The sequence below is a fragment of the Erpetoichthys calabaricus genome, chromosome 2, assembly GCF_900747795.2.
Source record: "Erpetoichthys calabaricus chromosome 2, fErpCal1.3, whole genome shotgun sequence".
NCBI classification, from domain to species: Eukaryota; Metazoa; Chordata; class Cladistia; order Polypteriformes; family Polypteridae; genus Erpetoichthys; species Erpetoichthys calabaricus.
In genome coordinates, this window is record NC_041395.2 from 211,239,824 (window position 1) to 211,262,353 (window position 22,530).

A 22,530-nucleotide genomic window follows, 5' to 3' on the forward strand; every position below is an offset into this window, starting at 1 on the left:
TGGACCCTGGGAAACATCAAGACATTGATTAAGAGCCTTTAACTTTCCTTGCAAAAAGCTGGATTAAATATTGAAAGTAATGTACATAAGAATCAATAAACAGTACAGCAAAATCCATATCATGCTTTAGAGAATTGTTTCATTCAACACTTGGTAAATGTGTGTTCTTCTGCCAGTAAGAGTAATTTGAAACTTTGGGTGAGCTCTTGGTGATAAGATTACCCTCTTGACTTGTCTTTAGAACATGATGGACTACTTGTTTCTATAGCATTAAGCAGTGAGCACTGCAATAGTTTTGGAGACAGTAAATTTGGATGAAATGAGTCAATTTATCTAAATTCAGAACACAAGTTATTCAGTACGTGAAGTATATCCAAATTATAACAGCTAACAAAATTAATGAAAAAAAAAATGAAGGTTATACAGAGTTATTCGTTAAAGATCCATATAATTAGAAGAGCCAGGAAATGTATGTTTTATAAATAAAGCTCAATTCAAAGCATAACCCTCTGTGCACATTTTCCTTTATAGCAGAACCGACCATAAACTGAAAATCTTGTACTCTACGAACTTAGTGTAGGAAACAAACAAGCTGAAAAACTAGAATATGACAATGGCTCACTTTATGTGGTGTATGAAAGTCCTCGGGGTCTATTGTTTAATGATTTCAGCTGAAGATGGCTTGGACTTAGTTAACAGCCTTCATTAAAGACAAGCTTTGCATGCTTACAGGGGTTCACAAGTCTCCAGTAAAACAGTAACTGAAAAGTACAAAATCATGTAACATTTGTAGGTTTATAGGGTCATTACTGTTACGTAATGTGCTAATCCACAGGCAACACATTGCCACTCTCCAGCACCATGATAATTAAATACCTCGATAAACAGATAAATAGGTAAATACCTACTAGTAAATACCTTACCTCAAAACTTCTGCTTTCCTTTCCTGAAAGATCTTTGAACATTTACACACATAATATTAAGGTAATAACAGTCAGAACTGGAACTGCTTTGTGTTGGATGATTTCCAGTAGGAAGCCTGTGTTTACTTCATCTGGCTGGAATGTCAGAGTTGAGCATGGTGAAAGGTTTACAAAATAATGGAAGGACAGTGGGTATTGCAGGATCAATACACTCTCCAAAATTACAAATGGAGGCAGCAGGAAACTGCAGACCCCTGCAGGTTTCCACAGCCTTTTTATTATGTCTGGGTCAGTATGACTACAAGAATACCTAGGGCCACCAGAAAGAGTTCTGGAAAATGAGCCCTGACATTTTAAAGGACCAAGACCAACCCCATAAGAACCTTCCAGAATAACCCAGAAGTACTTCAGGTCCTTCTTGTAAGAGGCATGATGAACCTGGAGTTGAGTGTTAAATAGCAGCAAAGGCTTACCTGGCACAGTCAAGAGAAGGCAGAGTGGTTGCAGCAAAAGGAAGAATAAGTGAAGGGATGCCTGGCTGGTATTTACTTATACAGTATTGATAAGTACACCTGTAACCCAAGGGAGGACTAGTTAGGGACTACAACTGGCCCCAAGTGGCATTAACCTTTATTACGTTGTACTGTGTTTTAGTCTTTCTGTGTACACATGCCTGGATTGTCATTCTGGGTTCGGGGTCTGCTCAAGGACCCTCTATAAAGTTACAATAATCACACGTTTTTAAATGAAAATTAATTAACGCATTCCACACACCTTCTCTGCATTATGAAAGAAATCATATTATTATAGTTATTGGATCAGCAGAAAATTAACATATTGAGCACTAAACTCTTAACACTGAAGGCTACCCAAAGCACATCTTATGATACAAAGTTCACTTGATTCTTGGAGGTCCAGTGACAATGTCATGTCCATATTTATGGAGTGAAAAACTCGATTGCTAGTAGACAAATAAAAAATATTGTAGCATGTTATTTAATGAGATATAGTTTTCCACATACAGATAGTCTAGTGCAAAAATCAAATTAGAAAGTAGTACGATTAACTGTGATTCACCTTTAAAACAGTGGGTTGAATTTTTATGAGCTGTAATAAAAGACAGGCAGCACACTCTAGCCAGTGTCCCCATTCATTTACCTCACATTACATTCTCTGGCCCACTTAATGAAATTTGGGATCACAAGGATTGCAGCCTATTCCTGCTGAACTGGGTGCAAGAAAGGAACTAGCCATGGGCATAGAGACTGTCCATAGCATAGTCCACACATGCACACACCCACAGGGACAATTTGTAATCACCACTGAACCTAACATGCACATCTTTTGTGATGTAGAAGGAAATCCAGAGTACCTGAAGGAAAAGCCATGCAAACAAAGTATAACATGTAAACTCCACATGGACAATGAACAGGATAATGTATACATCAGGCAGCAGTACTAACTACTATGCTACCATATTAACCTTCCACACTTCTAGCACTAGCATAATAGTATGTAATATCACACATCCTAATTTCTTTTTCTAAGAATGGTTTTCCAGAAAAATGGGCACACAGACAAAATTTATTTTTTCATTTCACTGATTATTTTATGGGTGACACAGTGGCACAGTGGTAGCGCTGCTGTCTCGCAGTTAGGAGACATGGGTTCACTTTCCGGATACTCCCTGCGTTGAGTTTGCATGTTCTCCCCGTGTCTGCGTGGGTTTCCTCCCACAGTCCAAAGACATGCAGGTTAGGTGTATTGGCAATCCTAAATTGTCCCTAGTGTGTGCTTGATGTGTTTGTGTGTGCCCTGCGGTGGGCTGGCGCCCTGCCCAGGGTTTGTTTCCTGCCTTGCTCCCTGTGTTGGCTGGGATTGGCTCCAGCAGACCCCAGTGACCCTGTGTTAGGATATAGCGGGATGGATGGATGATTATTTTATAATTATTTATAAAATATATATTATTTTATAATGTAGATATTAAATGTTTTAATATCTAAGGCACCAACTTCAATCTTAATACAAGATTTTACATGTAATCGATTAATTAATATGAAAAAATGTGCATATTAAGGCTGCTTCATTAATTACTTTACTGATCCATAATAAATCAACTTGAATAAGAAATTGTTCATTCTGAAATGGTTATAGTAAAGTTGTTCTACTAGTAAAATATATTTACATTTTATTTAAGGAGGAATTTCTTTTAACTCAAGACAATTAGTTAAAAGATGCTTTGCCTGAAATATAGAATTTAAAAAAGCCTTTGCTGCACCTAAGCTAGCCGTCTGGTTACTGTCTTGCTGCATTACCTTTTGATTAACCCGTAGGAGAAGAGCTCAAAAAACAAGAATCATGTAATGTTGGTTTCATTTATTAAATTTTTACACAATGTTCTTGAATTTTGAAAACATATTTAAAGGCAATTTCCAAAAAATGTATTTCATTCACTAACAATTTTAAACCATTGTGCCCTAAAGGGTCATTAGCATTATTACGCTAAAATTACATATTGTGGCAAGTGGCTGGGGGTGGTATCCAGCCGGGACACCCGGAAGGACAGGAAGAAGGACTACGCCTCCTCCAGACCACAGGAGGGCAGCCGCCCTGGTGGCTTTGGGGACCACAGGAACAGAGCTTGGAAGCTCAACCCTGTAGGGGCCCGTGGTCATCGCCAGGGGGCGGCCAGATGCCTAGAGAGCCCTGGCCCTCAGCACTTCCTCCACACCCGGAAGTGCTGGGGGGAAGAAGACCAGGGACCCCTGGAGTGCTTCCGAGTGCACAGCCGGCACTTCCGCCACACAGGGGAGTGCCGGCAGTCACTCATTGGGAGGCACCTGGAGCACATCCGGGTGGATATAAAAGGGGCCGCCTCCCTTCATTTGATGCCTGGAGTCGGGAGCAAGAGAGACAGAGCTCGGGAGGAGAGGAGTGGAGGCGGACCTGAGAGAGAGGCATTGGAAGGGACTGCACTTTGCGGAAGTACTGGAGTTATGTGTGCACTTTGTAAATATGGACTTTGTAAATAAACGTGTGTTGGGTGAACTATTGGTGTCTGCCTGTCTGTGTCCGGGCCATGCCCCACAATATCCAAAAATAAATGGCTAATATTCTGCTTATGTAATAAAGAAGCTGCAAATGGCTGAAGAGTAGTGAGTTTAGCACTCCAATTCTTTAAAATACGTTTTATATGACTAAAAACATTTGATTCAAACCAATATTAACTACATAAAATGCAAAACAATTTTTACGAATTTGTCTTTTTACTGTAAAGATTTGTTAAGATGCACAACCCTGAAATCATTGTTCTTTTGTGCCCAGTCTGTCAGCTATCATTGCACCAAGTTTAGATGTCATATCCAATAGCACTGAAAAATTATACTGTTTAGTGCGGGGTGTCCCCCATTTCAGAAGCAATAAGCCACTAAACATTCTCTCAAAACAAGTATTGCAGTTGTAGTGGTTTTCATTTTTTTGCATAAAGATGAGCTGCTGCATATTATATATATATATATATATATATATATATTTTCCAACCCGCTGAATCCGAACACAGGGTCACGGGGGTCTGCTGGAGCCAACCCAGCCAACACAGGGCACAAGGCAGGAAACAATCCTGGGCAGGGTGCCAACCCACCGCAGGACACACACAAACACACCCACCACACACCAGGGCCAATTTAGAATCGCCAATCCACCTAACCTGCATGTCTTTGGACTGTGGGAGGAAACCGGAGCGCCCGGAGGAAACCCACGCAGACACGGGGAGAACATGCAAACTCCACGCAGGGAGGACCCGGGAAGCGAACACAGGTCCCCAGGTCTCCCAACTGCGAGGCAGCAGCGCTACCCACTGCGCCACCGTGCCGCCTATATATATATTTCCTGCCTTTTACACACAGCTGTGACATGTAATATGAATGACCAATCATAGACAACTATACATCATTGGAATTGTCTGAACCACAGCTATCTAACAGTAATGAGTGTTTTACTGTATATGGCTTGAAGTAGTTGAGATCTTTGGAAAAACAGGTTCACTCAGTTTAGATATGCTGCTCCCCTTAGCATATACTGTAGATGTGCAAATCGCATAATTTACTAATGAAACAGAGCAGACAACATAGAAACTTATGATTTGAAGGAAGACACCTTTGGGTATGTACAAATACCATTTATTGTTTTTGATTGACTTGTGGGTTGCAACATAAACAAACAACTTTGAAATATGGTGGTGTTTCACCAGCATACAACTCATGTATAAGTGGCTATGATATACCATCTTATCTTTCATTTCTTCAGATGACCTGTTTCTAAATATATACATTAAACTGTTCATCAGTGTATTAGCAGCATGCATTAGTCTGTAATAGTTCTATTTACCTGTTGGATATCTTCTAATTATTGAGAAGGTCTCTCCTTCCCCACAGAAGTATTTAAAACTTCTTTTGTACAACAAGGCTAATTTGATAAGTTAACCAAAAAACTTTAGCCCAGAATGATAATCATCTTGTACCTAATGAAATTTCTATATATAGAATGCAAATGTCTATCCATCTGTCATGCATAATGGGGCTAGAACGTTGGGCTTAGACTTAATGAAAACCTTATGACCTGATGGAAATTCAAAAAAATGATCTCCCAAGTCACAGTACATACGTGTTCAGAATTAATTTAAGAGTAAGTTCTTATGTTTGTTAACAAGGAGCAGAGCATATACTGGTGTTTAGTGTGTTACACCAGTACAAAATCATTTTAGCTTTGCCTGAGGGGAATAAAAAACAATGAAATGAAAATTAACAAAACACTGGTTAAGGAACGTTCTACAGCATGTGTGTCCCTATTCACAGCACAAGATGAAATAGATCTGTGGCTCATTTGCTGTAATAATCTGGTTGCCGTAGGTATATGAACCAGATAAAGATTGACTGTAGTCTCACTCAATGGCTACTTGCAATCACTGGTCACACAATTATTTCTTATTGAAGTGACCAAAGACTGCAAGACATTTGTAAGATCATTTGGTTAGACTTTCTATTTTCCTAAATAAGTGTCTGCAATGTGATAGAGAAACACTTAATTCCAGCCTCTATTAGATTGAGCTTATGGCTTTAGTTATTAATTAGAATATCACAAAGATTTAGATAAGAAAAGGCCATTTATCCCAACAAATTTTGCCAGTCCTAGCCACTTAATTCCTCTAAAATAAAATAAAGTCCTAATGTTCTACTGTCTACCACACTACTTGGTAACTTATTCCATGTGTCTATATCTTTCTATGTGAAAAAAAAACAACTTTCTAACGGTCATGCAAAATTTACCATTAACAAGTTTCCGTCTGTGCCAGTGTTCTTATTGAACTCATTTTAAAGTAAACAGTCTCGCTCCACTGTAGTAGTTCCTTTCATAATTTTGAACACTTCAATTTTTCCTCGTAAGACATCCCCTGCAGTCCTGGAATCAGCCTAGTCGCTTTTCTATGGATTTTTTTGGAACTTCTATGTCTTTTTTGTAGCCTGGAGACCAACACTGTATACAGTACTCCAGATGAGGCCTTACTAGTGTGTTATAAAGTTTCAGCATAGCCTCCGTTGACTTGTACTCTATGCAGCATGCTATTATAAACTAGTATAACCTTTTTAGTGATTTAAATAAGACGTTTTGGAAATTGCCTTAAAATTCATTATATATTATACATTATATGAAATTATTTCCTCTGGCAAATAATTTGTGTATGTTCTTTAGGAAATAAGCAATGTATAATCTTTACTTTAGTCTGACCCTGCACAACCATGAGTACTCTTTAGACTTTCTCCAAATTATTTTGGACTTGTTATCTCTGCAATGTCAAAGAGTCCTATCCAGAATTTGGAGATGGCTCAACAGGAACAGATAAAATTGCAGTACAGCCATCAGGATACAGTACTGTATATAGGGAGGTAAATTGAAGTTCTAAGGGATAACCAAACATCAAAGTTAGGGGAAAAAACAATAATATGAGCCTTAGAAAACAGAAATAACAATGCCACTGTCAGTCACTTGCTGACCAGATGCATACACAGAAGTGGGAGTGTAGGGTTCAACTCCTCAGCTTCCCTGTAGGAAACACTAGGCCACAGGAATGAAGAGCAGCATACCACCCTGTTAAGTACAGCTAGATGTATACAACTTGGCTGATGTGCAGAGCTGTATTAGCCAACACAAAAACAGAAATGGCATGATTAGAAGAAAGAAGCATTTAATATCAAGTTCATAATCAAAAAGATTAGTCAAAAGAAGATAGGCAGATTGTCATAAACAATTAGGCTAAACACTAGCAAATTAAGGTAGCCAAAGCAGGAAGCAATGATAGAAACCAAAAATGGCAAAAATGTAAAAAATTGAAAGAATCACTAAAATCTTTGAGCCAATTAGGGATTCAGTAAAACACAACCAACCAAGGCACATACAGATCAACATTAATACAAGCTTTTGCATTAATGCTGCAAGAATAAGACTAAATGAAAAGTAAGAAATTTTCAAGTTGCTTTCAATGAGATGACCTAGTGTCCTTATAGACAGACAAATACAGGGGGTTGCATAGTATGACTATACAATAGCAAGAAAGCCAGCGTGTAGTTAAAGGTGACTTACAGGTTCATGCAAGGCAAGCAGTGAAGACACACATTCTGCTGGGTTTGTAAAGTACAACGTTGTATTCAATAGCAATATGTTAAAGGAATTCTGTACTCTATAGTGTATTCAAGCAGTCTGAGAGGTGATGTGGTCATTGCTTTTGGAATAAGTCAGAACTTTGTCAGAAGTATTTTGGATGTTTGAAATTCTGTGAATAGTTTTTACAGTAAGACACAGAAAGGAAAACTTCAGTTCAAACAAAGCATGTTTAGATGTTTTGATTCCAAGTAAAATAAAAGATTTATGAAAAAGATGGACTGGAATCTATAAAGCTTTAGAAAAGTTTTTTTTTTCTTAATTCTAAATGCTATCTTTTGTACTGCTGAACCTTAGGCTAAAGAATAAGTGCAGAATTTGAGAGACATGTCTCATCTCTAAATTCACATCTTTCTGAGAATATGGATGTTTTGCTACCACTTTTGCCCTGGTTATACTGTACCTAACATATGAATAACAATGAACATACAGACAGTACAAAACAATGTGCACAAGGACATAGAAACAACATGGCAAAATGAGCTTTTGCTGCAAACTTGGGAATCCATTCCCGAACGGGTTTATCCATTCCCGGGAATTCGGGAATCCCATATTTCATTCCCGGGAATCCCGGGGATGACACAATGCACGGACATCTCACATGTGAACAGTTTTAGAACAACCGACACTTATTTTTAATAAAACTACTGCAACGTACTGCCACTGAGAAAGCACGCTCTGCCTCCACTGAAGTAGGTGGCACAGTCATCAGATACTGATACACTTGTTCTAAACAACGCCCGCGCTTGCCGTTGCTCTGAAACACCGCCATTTCAGCTTTTACTGATGCATCCAGTTTCTTGTCATCATTCTGTGATGGCAAATTTCTTGGCAAAGATTGTGCGGATGCAACAGACTGACGCATTGCAATTTCAAGTTGCTGTTCAAAGCTGTTGTCTGATGAAGTGCAAGCTGCAACAATGGTGCCACCTTAATTATTTACAACTACAACTCTGTTATTTCTTGATCGATTTTTACATTTTTACAAGCTATATATGCGAGCTTGGCTGTTACCGTTTTCCCGGGAATTACAGCAGTTTCATTCCTGGGAATGGATTCCCTACTGCAAACTACTATCATAAAAATCTATATTTGCTGTATGAATTGGTTAATAAAAAGATATGAATTTATCCAAAAATACAATCATATGGCTATTACATTAAATTTCATGCTTTATATTTTGTAATTGATTATCTACCTAGGTAAAAGGAAGGCTGCAGAGAAGCCTTCATAAAAATATACTTAATTTCTTTCTTGACAAAGTTAATATTTATCCAATGAAAAACAGCACCAGTGGTTTACAAGATTACCTTTCTGATAGCCCTTGGCATTACACTTTCTGTAAATGCTGCTGTTGGACAACATTTAATTACCCACTTTGCTCTCTTCCCTGACTATGAGCATCTACTTTCCACTGTGATATAGTTATCAGAAGTATATTAAGGAGCAGATATCAGCACAAGCACTCTATAAATATACTTTGCTATCAGTCATTCCGCCTCTCAGCTCATAAAAGCACACCCCTATAGCTGTCAAAATACATTTTGAAGAGGTTAGGGTGCTCAATAGAACCTCTTTCTACATATGAGCCCATCTCACCTGACTAAACTTAATGCTCTATAATATCACATCAGAAATCATTTATTCATTAATTCTCAAAACTGGTCTTTTGTACTTCAGTGTCCACATACATGTTCACATCCACTTTAGGGCTGTGTAGTAAGTTAATATTCATTATTTTGGGTTGTAGGCAGAAAACTGGAGCACCAAGAGAAAAAAAATGAAACACACAAACATGCAAACTTCACAAGGAGGAAGCCGGGTCAGGAATTGAACACCTGGCTCTGAAACTGTGAGGCAACAACTCTACCTGCTTTACTTCAATTATCTACTAAAATGAATTTCATAGCAACTTCTTCTGTGACAATTGGGATCATCATAAAAATATTTTTTTATAGTAGATAGACAGATGCACACATACAAACAAACACACACACACACACACTCACAAATAATTTCACAAGGAAAGCATAATATAAATAAACAAAAAGGACAAATAAAGCCCTGTAGTTGCTCCATTGAGATCAACAAAAACAATGGGGTTGTGTTTCTTTTTGTAATATGAATTTAGGCTCAGTATTAGTGTGGTGCAGTTACTCATATGAGATTATGGAGCACATTTTTCCAAATAAATAGTGCATTAGATTCACACTATATACAGTACTTTAGTTCTCTATGTGAGAGGCTACTGCCAAACAGAAATTTCCCATTCCTAGCAAAATGGTATCTTTGCTTTTAATGACGCATTCATTGTCCTCAACAACCCAGCTTTTGTGTCCTTCTAGCCAAATCCAAGTACAATTATTATTCTCAGGAGGTCTGTCATGTGAATTGAATTAATGCATGCCCAAGTTCATAGCTTAAAGTTTGCCCTGGTATTTCTCTTGGGATAACCCAATCAGGACTACATCTCAGTACTGCATCACAAAATAAACAAGCCACTCCTAACTCTGCATTAGGGTATTTACTTCTGCATTAATATATATTTGCAATGAATACAAAAGTCAAAAACAGAAATTCATCATTTCAGAGGTATTTTGTAACTAAACAGACAAGGCTGGAGCTGTAATTGTATCCTAATAAACAAGCATGTTGCAGAATATTTGATCTTCCACTCTTCTTTCCATAAATGCTGATGACCTAATTCTTTCATTAAACACCAGTCTAATTGAAACGTTACACTAGTTAACTTTTTTTTTGCCAAAGCCTTTCCGCTTCTAGAAGACTGAAAATCCATGTTTACCGAGTTTGCAGCAGATCTGAAGTTCCTGCAAGATTACTTGTAACTCTTTGTATGCTATTACACACCTGCAAACAAATTAAATAAGATATAAATCAGCAGAACCCAAACCCAAGTTCAACCACACGCAGATATTTCAAGAATGTGTCTGTCTGTTTAAGGGATCCCATTCAACATGTCAGGTACAGGACTGTACATTTTTTGGCCTCCTGAATAAGACTTTTACATCTTATTAGATTTACACCTTTCTTGTCAAAAAGGGGCCTCTGGTCAACAAATACAAAGACCATCCCAGGTTTTTGTCAATCTTCATGAAAATACTGATTCCAGACAGGCAGCCACATGTAGTCCCTGTTTTACCACACTCACATGACACTTCACTTATGTGTACTTCTTCTTATATAGTTAAGATTATTTTTCAAGGCCCTAAGGGCATCCTGTTGTCTGTATATTTGTCATACGTCTTCTTCTTTCGGCTGTTCCTGTTAGGGGTTGCCACAGCAGATCATCCTTGTCCGTATATTGATTTGGCAAAATTTTACACCGGTTGCTCTTCCTAACGTAACCCTCCCCATTTATCCAAGCTTGGGACCGGCACGAAGAAATACGCTGGTTTGTGCATCCCCTGTCATACTACCAGATTAAAAATCTCCTTTCCATCTTTATCATTTTCTTACATTTTCAAGAAGTGCGTATTGCCTAGACATTTTCAGCTTTGTAAATACCTTTACAATACCAGCTTTTCATATCAACTACATTTTATACTTACAGGGTACCCCTGAATGAAACATGTGAAGCAGCAGAAGAAATACATCTTCTGTACTCAATTACTATACTGTATTACTGATAAGCCACTGCTTCAAACAATGAATGAAAACATTAAAATAAACACAATTTAGAGAGAGAAGCCAGCACTTTAGAGGTTAAGGAAGCTGGCCAGGCAGACGGAGTAAGCCTCCTGTCTCATTTCTGACAGTTCTGGAAACTAAAGGCAAATGATATCACTCTCTCTAATGCTTCTCTAATGGAGTCACTGTTGTTTTAAAGGATTGACTTCGGCTCCTGCTCAACTGATGAGGCAAAAAGAAAGTGAAAAAAAGAAGTATGGGAAGCTAGCATACAAAAGAAAAGAAAGAAATAACACAGTACTGAGGCCAAGGGCTAAAGGAAACCAACTATCTGACTGCTCGGAGTTTAGTTTCCCTACTTAAAAAATGTCACATCATTAGCCTGAAAAGACTTCACACATAAGTAGTACCACAAAGTGCAAAAGTGGAAATTGTGTAAGACTAACTCCAAGCATATAGGAAAATCTAAAGTTTATACATGTTTCAAGACTATTCAACCCAGTAAATTTCTTTGCAGCTAACACATCACAAAGCACTTTTCACACTACCACTTAAATCTGGGTTATCCCAACTTTATGCAGCGTAATTTATTTCCTTATACAGTGTGACAGCACCTACCTGGTTGGAACAGGATTAGCCCTAGTTGGCCAAAGAAGGTGACAGAAAATTCAGTCAATTGATGTTTTACATCCTTTTATTGCCATTGCAAAAATATTTTTTTTGTTTTAACAATCAATGGAATGAAGGATGTGACACTGGATTTTTTTTTGGTAGCAAGATTGAAACCTTATTTTCTTAGCATGCAGCCCATGCCACAATCTTGCCTGGGTTGCAAAAGATGACATTAAAACAACAAACCTGAAGGATCCCTGGGATCTGTCCATCTAAGATATCTGGCTATCCCAGTACTCTCCTCATACTGTCTCTCACATTCCAATGCTTAACCCTAATATTAGATTAGATATATTACTGTAACACTGATTGCAATACACATTTAACTATAAGAATTAATCTGAACTGCCTTCTTATCTATAAAAAGAGACCAGGCTTCAGCAAATTTCACTTGTGCCGCTTGTTTGACATATAAGAAAACCAATGGAAACTGGAATTAAGATACACCATTACAGCTTGATGTGTACCCACCCATGTATGTGTCTTTGGCCTGGAGTCTAATAATAAAACCCAAACAGTAACCACCTATGACCACATTTTTAAAAGGTGGAAAACATAGCCACACCGTGGTCACAACGCCCACTGCTGAAATTCCTCTCCTCTCCCTAGAGTAATGCATTGCATATTGGTATCCACACCAGCTTTCCACTGATGGCGAAGATGTAGTGAGGACATTTAAGTACCTCAGGGTGGATCTGAATGAATGTCTAAGTGGAATCTGAAATATAAGAAAAGTCAGAGTTACCTGACTCTCCTGTTATTTCCTGAGGAGACTGAGGTAATTTGGTTTATAATTCTTATTCTTAACATGTTTTTTATCAGTCTGCTATGGCCAGTGGTATCTTCATGTGCAAATGTGGTGCATGAAATAAGATTAGAATAGGTTATGCCAATAGACAAAACAAAATTACTAAAAAGACTCGGTTCTGTAGTAGAAGACCTGTTACTCAGGAGGCTGCTTACTATTTTTACTTACTAGTTTACCGGGGGGGGTAAACGTTAAAATTATACAAAGTTATTGTCTGTCTGTATACCTGCATTGTTATCACTCTTTAATTTAATATTGTTCTTTATCAGTATGCTGCTGCTGGAGTATGTGAATTTCCCCCTTGGGATTAATAAAGTATCTATCTATCTATCTTAATAATAATTAATAATAATAATTCTTTACATTTATATAGAGCTTATTTTTAACAATGACTCTCACCCACTGTATGCAATTTGGGCTAAACAAAGGAGTAGGTTCAGTAACAAACCGAGACAACTGTGCTGTTCCAAGGAGCACTAAATGAGGTCATTCCTGCCATATTACCTTCAAGCTATATAAAGAGTCACCCCACAGTCAAGGTAGTATTGTCCCCCCTCTTTGTGCTGGATGTTACTGAACCTGTCTACTACACTTCTTAATAGACAATGACTCTCTGTACAATATACTGTGCCAATGACTGACATACTGTATAATACTATCCATCTATACATTTTCTTAACCCACTTGTTCAGGGAGGACAGTATTATAGGGAAGCTGGAACCTATCCTAGAAAACAGCAGGCACAAGGCAGAACAATCCCTAGTGCCAATCTATCACATGGTCAACACACACAAGACATAGACATCTGGGCCAATTTAGCATTGCCAAACCACATAACCTGCATGTCGTTGGGCTGTGGGAGTAAACCAGAGCACCCGGAGGAAAAATACACAGACAGACAGAACATACAAACTCCAAGCAGGAAGCACCTGGGACATTAACCCCAGTCTCCTTGTTGCAATATAATACTATTATTGTGAAATTGTAGCTGACAAGACTACCGTGCAGTTCCAGTTAGATTCTGTTATGGGGCATTTCTGAAGGATTTACATTAGAACCAACTATTTCCATTTTGTAAATACTTAGTATTAAATATCTTTATAGATATAGATAATTTTTGTTATATGTAGATGTGTTCCCTTTTGTCTGCTAATGTAACACTAAAATTTCCCTAAGTATTTAATAAAGGTTCTATCTACCTAACTATTTATCTCAACACTAACTGTTCTTACGTATCCTTGAGGTGAACATCTCTCGTCTACATGTTTATTACATTAATCAAACCAGCTATTTATCAGTTTATTTACAATTTACCCTAATATGGTTCTTAGAATTTCAGGGAGCTTGTGCCTAACTGCCTGTGTCTACAGAAATGAACATAAGCAGGCGCGATCACAATCATAGGACAGGTTTATGGTATGGAATGCTAAAGAAATTTCATCCATAGAAACTCTAAAAAATATCTATTCTGAATAATTATTATTATGCTTCTAATAAGTATAATAAGCATCCTAGCCACACTATTTCCCAAACCATTGCTCATTGCAAGCCCTTTATAATTTTATTAATTTACATGAAGAGCAAATACTGCTTAGAAATACATTTTGAATATATTTTACACAGATGAAGACAGATTAAAGACAGAAAAACAATGCATTTCAGGGATGTTACTTACCCTCAGTGAATGGCTCCCAATCATACTTGCGGCCTATGTACTCCTGTTCATTGTAAGCTGAACACTGTGCTTTTCTAGGATCCACAGGTCCACCAGGACATGGCTTTTTAAATCAGAGAGAAAAGACACATTAGATGACTGAAGGCTTTATTCAAAACAATGCAGAAAACAGTACTATAGAGCAGCTCACATGGTGGTTAGCAGACTAGCCACTCACTACTGTTCACATGTAGATTACAGTGTATTTGTTAGCTGATTTTCTTTTAGAAGACTATCAGTTTCAGTGAGGAACTAAAGAAAGTGAAATGAAACTTGTACTGTAATTGACAATAGGACTGGGTTTAAACTGAAAACTCTGTCATGCTAGAAATTTGACTCAATGTTGTAAGTTCAAGTTCAAGTTTATTATCATATGTACACAGTACAATGAAATCCTTACTTGCATATCTCCTCTGGAGAGTGACAATAGAATACAAAACATACCAAGAAAAGTATAAACACTGTGAAATGTATCTGTAAAGTTATATACAAGCAAAACATTGTACACCATATATTTTTGCTACTATTGTACATACACACATATACTTGCCAAAAAAATTAAAGGAACACTTTGAAAACACATCATATCTCAATGGGGAAAAAAATCCTGCTGGATATCTGTACTGATCTGGACTGGGTAATGTGTTAGGAACGAAAGGATGCCACATCATTTGATGGAAATGAAAATTATCAACCTATAGAGGGCCGAATTCAAAGTCCCCCTAAATATCAAAATCAAAAAATGATGTGGTAGGCTAGTCTATTTTGCCGAAATTTCATTGGAGCAACTCAAAATCGTGCTCAGTAGTTTGTATGCCCCCCACATGCTTACATGCATGCCTGACAATGTCAGGGCGTGTTTCTAATGAGATGACGGATGGTGTCCTGGGGGATCTCCCAGATATGGACCAGGGCATCACTGAGGTCCTGGACAGTCTGAGGTGCAACCTGGTGGCGTCGGATGGACCGAAACATAATGTCCCAGAGGTGTTCTATTGGATTTAGGTCAGGTGAGCGTGGGGGCCAGTCAGTGGTATCAATTCCTTCATCCTCCAGGAACTGCCTGCATACTCTCACCATATGAGGTCGGGCATTGTTGTGCACCAGGAGGAACCCAGGACCCACTGCACCAGCATAGGGTCTGACAATGGGTCCAAGGATTTCATCCCGAAACCTAATGGCAGTCAAGGTGCCATTGTCTAGCCTGTAGAGGTCTGTGCGTCCCTCCATGGATATGCCTTCCCAGACCATCACTGACCCACCACCAAACTGGTCATGCTGAACAATGTTACAGGCAGCATAACATTCTCCATGGCTTCTCCGGACCCTTTCACATCTGTCAGATGTGCTCAGGGTGAACCTTCTCTCATCTGTGAAAAGCACAGGGCACCAGTGGTGGACCTGCCAATTCTAGTATTCTATGGCAAATGCCAATCGAGCTCCACAGTGCCGGGCAGTGAGCACACGGCCCACTAGAGGACGTCGGGCCCACTAGAGGACGTCGGGCCCTCAGGCCACCCTCATGAAGTCTGTTTCTGATTGTTTGGTCAGAGACATTCACACCAGTAGCCTGCTGGAGGTCATTTTGTAAGGTTCTGGCAGTGCTCATCCTGTTCCTCCTTGCCCAAAGGTGCAGATACTGGTCCTGCTGATGGGTTAAGGACCTTCTACATCCCTGTCCAGCTCTCCTAGGGTAACTGCCTGTCTCCTGGAATCTCTTCCATGCCCTTGAGATGGTGCCGGGAGGCACAGTAAACCTTCTGGCAATGGCACATATTGATGTGCCATCCTGGAGAAGTTGGACTACCTGTGCAACCTCTGTAGAGTTCAGGTATTGCCTCATGGTACCAGTAGTGACATTGACTGTAGCCAAATGCAAAACTAGTGAAAAAACAGTCAGAAAAGATGAGACGGGAAAAATGTCAGTGGCCTCCACCTGTTAAACCATTCCTGTTTTTGGGCTCGTCTCATTGTTGCCCCTCTAGTGCACCTATTGTTAATTTCATTAACACCAAAGCAGCTGAAACTGATTAACAACTCCCTCTGCTACTTAACTGACCAGGTCAATATCCCTGAAGTTTCATTGACTTGATGCTATACTCTGATTAAAACGTGATTCTTTCATTTTTTTCGAGCAGTATAAACACATCTGTCAACAGTGACAGTTTCCTTTTTAATTTCACTGCAAAGAACTCTATCTGAGTGTGTACAAATGTGTTCTACAGCACTCATACAACAAAGCAAAAGATGGAATGATAATATTGCTTTGATGAAGTGATGTATGTGGCATGGGAGGTCAATCCTTTTCCCAGAAGGAATGTGATAAAAACTCCAGACCAATTAATTCAGTAAGTAAATTGCTTTCTGAAAGTTGTTTAGTGGTGAGAAACAGTATGAAAGAGAAATTATCCAATTATGTAAATATCTGATTCAAACAGGCGATGTCTGCTGCCCAGCACTTTTAAGGTAAAGTTCTTTCCCATGACAGGGTTGGACAGGAAAACCTAGTAATTGAGAGACCTACCTCCATGGTTATCTTTCCATGCTTTACTACTTACACTTCATTGATTTTGTGTTAAATCAGGCTCCTTCAGGTTTTCTAAAAAGCATGGTTTAAGTTACTTCTGTTTACATCCAATGCAAAGCAAATATTTATCCTCACACAATGACCCAATGTAAGCAGAGCATGGTACAAGATTTTCAGCAATATTAACTCTTAAAAAATATGTTTAAAATATCCTGTGAGATGCCTTTCTATCTTTCTGTCCATAATATAGCAGTGACAGAGTCCTCACATTAGACAATGTCAGCCTACAGGTGTACCATACTGTACTCATCAAATGCTGATCACATTACGGAATCAGCTTTCAAGCACTTTAAAGTGAGATGTATAACAATGTCAGAGAGAGATAGGAGATGTATTACCTGTTGCTATGTGAACTCTTCCTGTTTTAGGCAACTGACTTGATTAAGCCAAAAAACACAGCTGTGACTTGTCCGATGTCTGTTGTCAACTGAGAAGGCTTTCGTACATGCAACAAGCATATGTAACAAAAGAGTACATCTAGAGTGCTGAAGAGTGTCCAACAAGCTCATCCAGCCATGAACAGATGTTCTTATAGGCAGTACACATTTTGTGAGTGAGACTAAGAATTGCAATTGCATAGCAGCAGCCTCATCGTTACCAACAGGAAAAGCAGCATAAGCAGATCCCATCTGAGGCCTTTAACAACACAACATTTTTGTTTCACAGCTGCCTATAAAGCCCTATTATGTAACCATTAGAAAGCTTGCCAGGGAGCTGTCTACTTTTCATTTGATTTTCTGCCTTAGCAATCTGACAGGCAGCTTAAATTGCACCATTCAGACAATCAGTTCACTAACTTTGGTCTACTGCACACTCTGTAGATGTAATGCTGCAAAATCCAAGATCTGAACATAAGAGGCGCCTCTATTGCCTTGTTTCCTGTGATCCACTTCAAATCAGTCAGTACTGTTTAGTATGTCCATTAGACATGTTTACAAAAAAAACTGTCAGCCTCACCTTGAAAAGTGGCCACAGTCCAAGAATTAGAAAAAAGCTCAAAGTTACAAAGAAAAGCTGACTCTGCAGCTACTCTTCTTACTACAGCCACATTACTTGGAAGATAGAAACAGCAACAGTTAACTCTACAAACAGTCCAATTTGAATGGAAAAAGAGAGCCCTCACCTACGACATTTTTAACACTAGAATCCCTACAAAAAAACTCGTAATCCCGGGCCACCTTAAATTCCTTTGCACCTCTCCATTAGCATCTTTTGTTTTGTAAATGTGTCAATCAGCACAAACAGCAAGCAGCCTGCTATCCCATCCCCCCCCACTGCCGCAGCCCAGCTCGGGCAAAAAGTTCTCCCAGCTCAAGGCTCTTTATCTGTGTGTGAGGTGCCTAGAATTGTATAGGGTAAATATTATATTGTTATTTGGAACACATGCATTTCACGTGTTTTCTATGTCTACAACAATCTATGTAAATGGAGGATAACAGGAAAGGCGAGGCAGGAAATGTTGAACACATACCTAAAACAGAAACTTTTTTCATGTTTTAGTACTAATGACAAAATTTTGACATGAAGTGTATAATGTGTCAAGGCTGAAGTCCAAATATTAAATAAACACTTTCACAAATGGTACACATATAACAAAACAAGTGTGCTTTTATTCAAGAATATAACTGAAGAAAATCGGGTTAGGGTACAACACTGACTCAACCGAGTTACCATCTGACAGGCAGCTTAAATTGCACCATTCAGACAATCAGTTCACTAACTTTGGTCTACTGCACACTCTGTAGATGTAATGCTGCAAAATCCAAGATCTGAACATAAGAGGCGCCTCTATTGCCTTGTTTCCTGTGATCCACTTCAAATCAGTCAGTACTGTTTAGTATGTCCATTAGACATGTTTACAAAACAAGTGCGCTTTTATTCAAGAATATAACTGAAGAAAATCGGGTTAGGGTACAACACTGACTCAACCGACTGGGTGGTGCAGTGGTAAGAACTGCTGACTCATAATCAAGAGGTTGCCGGTTCAATTCCAAGTGCCTTCTTGAGTTACCATTTTGAGTATTGTTACTATTGTATTACAAGTACAATGCTAGTCCTTATTCAGGAAAAGATCCAAGTTGTCCCACGGTAGAAAGACTTTCCAAAACTAAGGTCATACAGCTTATGAAACCATTTCTGGACAAAGGCAGCTCCGTAACAACAGAAAATGTAGCACAACTGTCTTTGTTTCTCTTCACTTAATCCTGCTGCATATCCTGCTAAGGTTTGTACAAAGTTACAAAATCTCAGCACTGACAGGAATAAGTAATCAACCAGTTGTTGATAGAATGCTAAGTTACACACACAGTTTCACTAGGACACAGCATTACTCATCAAGGGTAATGATGCAAATAATGCAAATGCACACAGAACAAGCAAACTGCACATACTGTAATCATAAAACCTAGAAGTGAACACTGGGCTCGAGTGCAGTAAAGCACTTATCTAAAGTCTTAATGCACAGCTGTCTTCTTAATTTCTTTAATAAATTATTGCATCATTACTTTGCATTTAACAGAGAATCATTTCATCTGTTTTTGATGGCTGTTTCTTTACGTTTTAATTTTATGGAGTGGGCATTAATAGTTTAACCTGCCTACTTAATGACCAAACTATACTGAGCTACTGAAAGACCATAAAAAATAAAGAATACACCACCTAAAAGAGATAACACTAAATGCAACTTTTCACAGAGCACAGGAGATCACATCTATGTAAAAAGGCCTTGCTTTCTTCTGAATGTAGGGATCATTTAGCATGTGAAACACTTGGTATGCCTATTAACTGCTGTGGCAAGGAAACGCCTGTCAACTCACCTAATATTGAACAAAGTTTGCATATTTTTTTGTCAACTTATTAAAAACTTGTGATTGGTATTAAGTCATGTATCTAAGGGGCAATTAGTTTCAACATCCCCTAAAACAAAGAGGTCCCATTGCTTTTTTGGGCAAAGGGTATCAAGCTATTGCTACATTGGAGATTACATATATATTACCACAAAAGAATACTTTTATTGGGGACAACTTAATATAACATTAACAGCTTCAATAAATTTCATTTTCATATCATGTGTAAATACTGCTGAAATACATTTATTTAGAGAGTTGACCAAGAAAAAATATTTATTGCACATGGATTACTTTAGTTACCAAGAAGGATAATTTCAATGCTGTCTTTTGTAGCTAGTAAATATTATTTTACAATATTCATAAAATCTCCCTATTTGATATATGATTTTACATTGTGCTTGATCCTGCTCTATTCATTTTGTACTATATATGTAGCAGTGGTAATTCTTATTTCTGACAGGGACTCTGCTTTGTTTTTGATCTATAATTTGTAAGAGCTGCAAATATCTGAATGCACATAGAGAGTATACTGATCTCTATATTACCTAATGGAATCATCTATTAAAATAGAAATGTTATTTGGCCTAAATGACAATATTACTTGCTGGTCCATTTTTTATGAAACTCAGTATCTGGTGACTCATCTTCAAAACTAGCAAGCCTCCTGTTGCAACCCTGACTTTGAAAACCACTACCCTAAATAACTGACTGCTGCAGTATTCAAATACCTATGTTGTAAAAAGCTCACCAAAATCATATTACTAAATATCATTGTCTGTAAAATCTTCAAGGGGAAAGCCAAAGTTTGGCGATGGGCTTCGCAGCAAAATCACCAATGTCAAATTAAAACTTAAAAACTTAAAAATTCTCATCTCATCTCATTCTAAAATTATCTTTATTCAAATGAGCACATGAAAATAATTTTTCCATATAAGTTTTATTTTCAAGATTAACATACTATAACAGCTAATCTAATAATACTGATGTTGCTGTGTTCAAACAACCCAGTCTGCAGCAGTGACAGTATTTCTTTTATGGATGCCAGCCAGGTGTTTGGATTACAGAAGACTTTTTTTTTTTAACCCAATAACTGAACAAAGTCAATAACTGAACTGTCATGTGGAAAAAGCAAGCTAACTCTTTCTATTGCTGAATTTGTGAACACTGCCTCCAAATATATGTATCTGTAACATACTCTGAAGAAGGCAATAGTTGATAAATTAGCATTTTAAAAAACACTTATCTTTCAAATTAGGAATTCTGGACCTTGATGAAAAGCACCAATTTAATTGATAGCTGACAGTGGGAACGTTTATACAACAGGCCACCAACTCTTTGTAGACTGTCAACACAGAGATAAGGAATGTGTTTAACATAGTCAGATGTGCTCTTGCAGTATTCCAACTTTCAGAATTATGTATTGCAAAGGCAGATGGGGCATCTCTAAATCTGCTCCTGAAAGGGCAGAAGTTGATGATTTGTGTAAGCAAAAGCAATGGCAAGTTTGGAAAAGGTAGAAAACACTTTATTTATAATTCTTATAGATAGTTACGTTAAATACTGTGTGTAACTTGCATCTGTTAATATTTTTGCTATTTTAAAATGTAAGGGCATCTTTAACAATGCTTATATACAGTACAAGTCTGACTGATGCACATTTTTATTATTATCAAGGGGGCTTACAACTTTTGAGATAAATTTGGTTACATTTCTTTTGTTGTTCCAATTGGAGCACAGGCAGATGAAATGACTTGCTCACGATCACATAGTGTCAAGTAGAAGAATCAGAACTCACAACCTCAGGATCTGAAGTCCATCATCCAAGGCATTAGCAACTATGCCCCATGGCAGTATGAAGCAAAATGTAAATTAGTTGTGGATGAGACATGAGTCTGTCAAATGCACATTTACTCACACATTAATGTTCACCTATACTAGGCAAATTTAGAGACACCAGTTAAAAGTACAAAATCTACACTGTCATTAGAAGAATGACCAGATTCATTACAGATTTAAAGCCATTAAGGAAGTGCAACTAAAGGAATATTTGACTTCTGCATAAAGCCATTCTCCATCAAACAATGACAAAAGTAATGAAGTATATTAGCATAGTAGTTTACAGCAAAAATGGCAGAATTTGAGAAAACAGTGTAACAAACTATAGGATAAAAACTCCTCAGCACAAATTGGCATACAATGTTCTTAAATACTTCTTCTTCCTAGAGTTAGTCCCATGCGATTGCAGGGTCTGCTTGTCTGCAATGTCTCCTCCATTTGGCGCGATCCACTGCATCCTCCAGGGCAACACCAGAGATTTTAGATGTTCTCCTTTATGTGGTCCATCCGATGTTTCTTTGGTCTCCCTCGTGGGAGTCTGCCTTGGGGGCTCAGGCACAGTGCCATTCTGGTCATTGAGTTCTCATCACTGCGGGCAACATGCCCATACCATCGTAGCCTTGCCTCACGCAATATTTTCCATGATTGGTGCAACTCTCATCTGTTTCCAGACGTCAGTGTTCATGACATAGTCCCATCTCGTCAAACCAAGGCACCACGCAGCATCCGTGTTTCCTTCACACTAAAGGCCCGTTTGTGGTTTAAAGTAGCTGTCCAGC

The 22,530-nt window shown here is 38.3% G+C and overlaps 1 protein-coding gene across 3 annotated transcripts in view; it reads right to left on the reverse strand.

Annotated features, from left to right (window-relative positions):
- Positions 1–22,530, reverse strand: part of adamtsl4 (ADAMTS-like 4) — a 150,294-nt gene that overhangs the window by 76,389 nt on the left and 51,375 nt on the right. For all 3 annotated transcript variants that reach the window (XM_028795107.2, XM_028795105.2, XM_028795106.2), the window contains exon 6: positions 14,441–14,543. In XM_028795107.2, the coding sequence (XP_028650940.2) occupies positions 14,441–14,543 (103 nt within the window). The remainder of the gene's footprint in view (positions 1–14,440; positions 14,544–22,530) is intronic.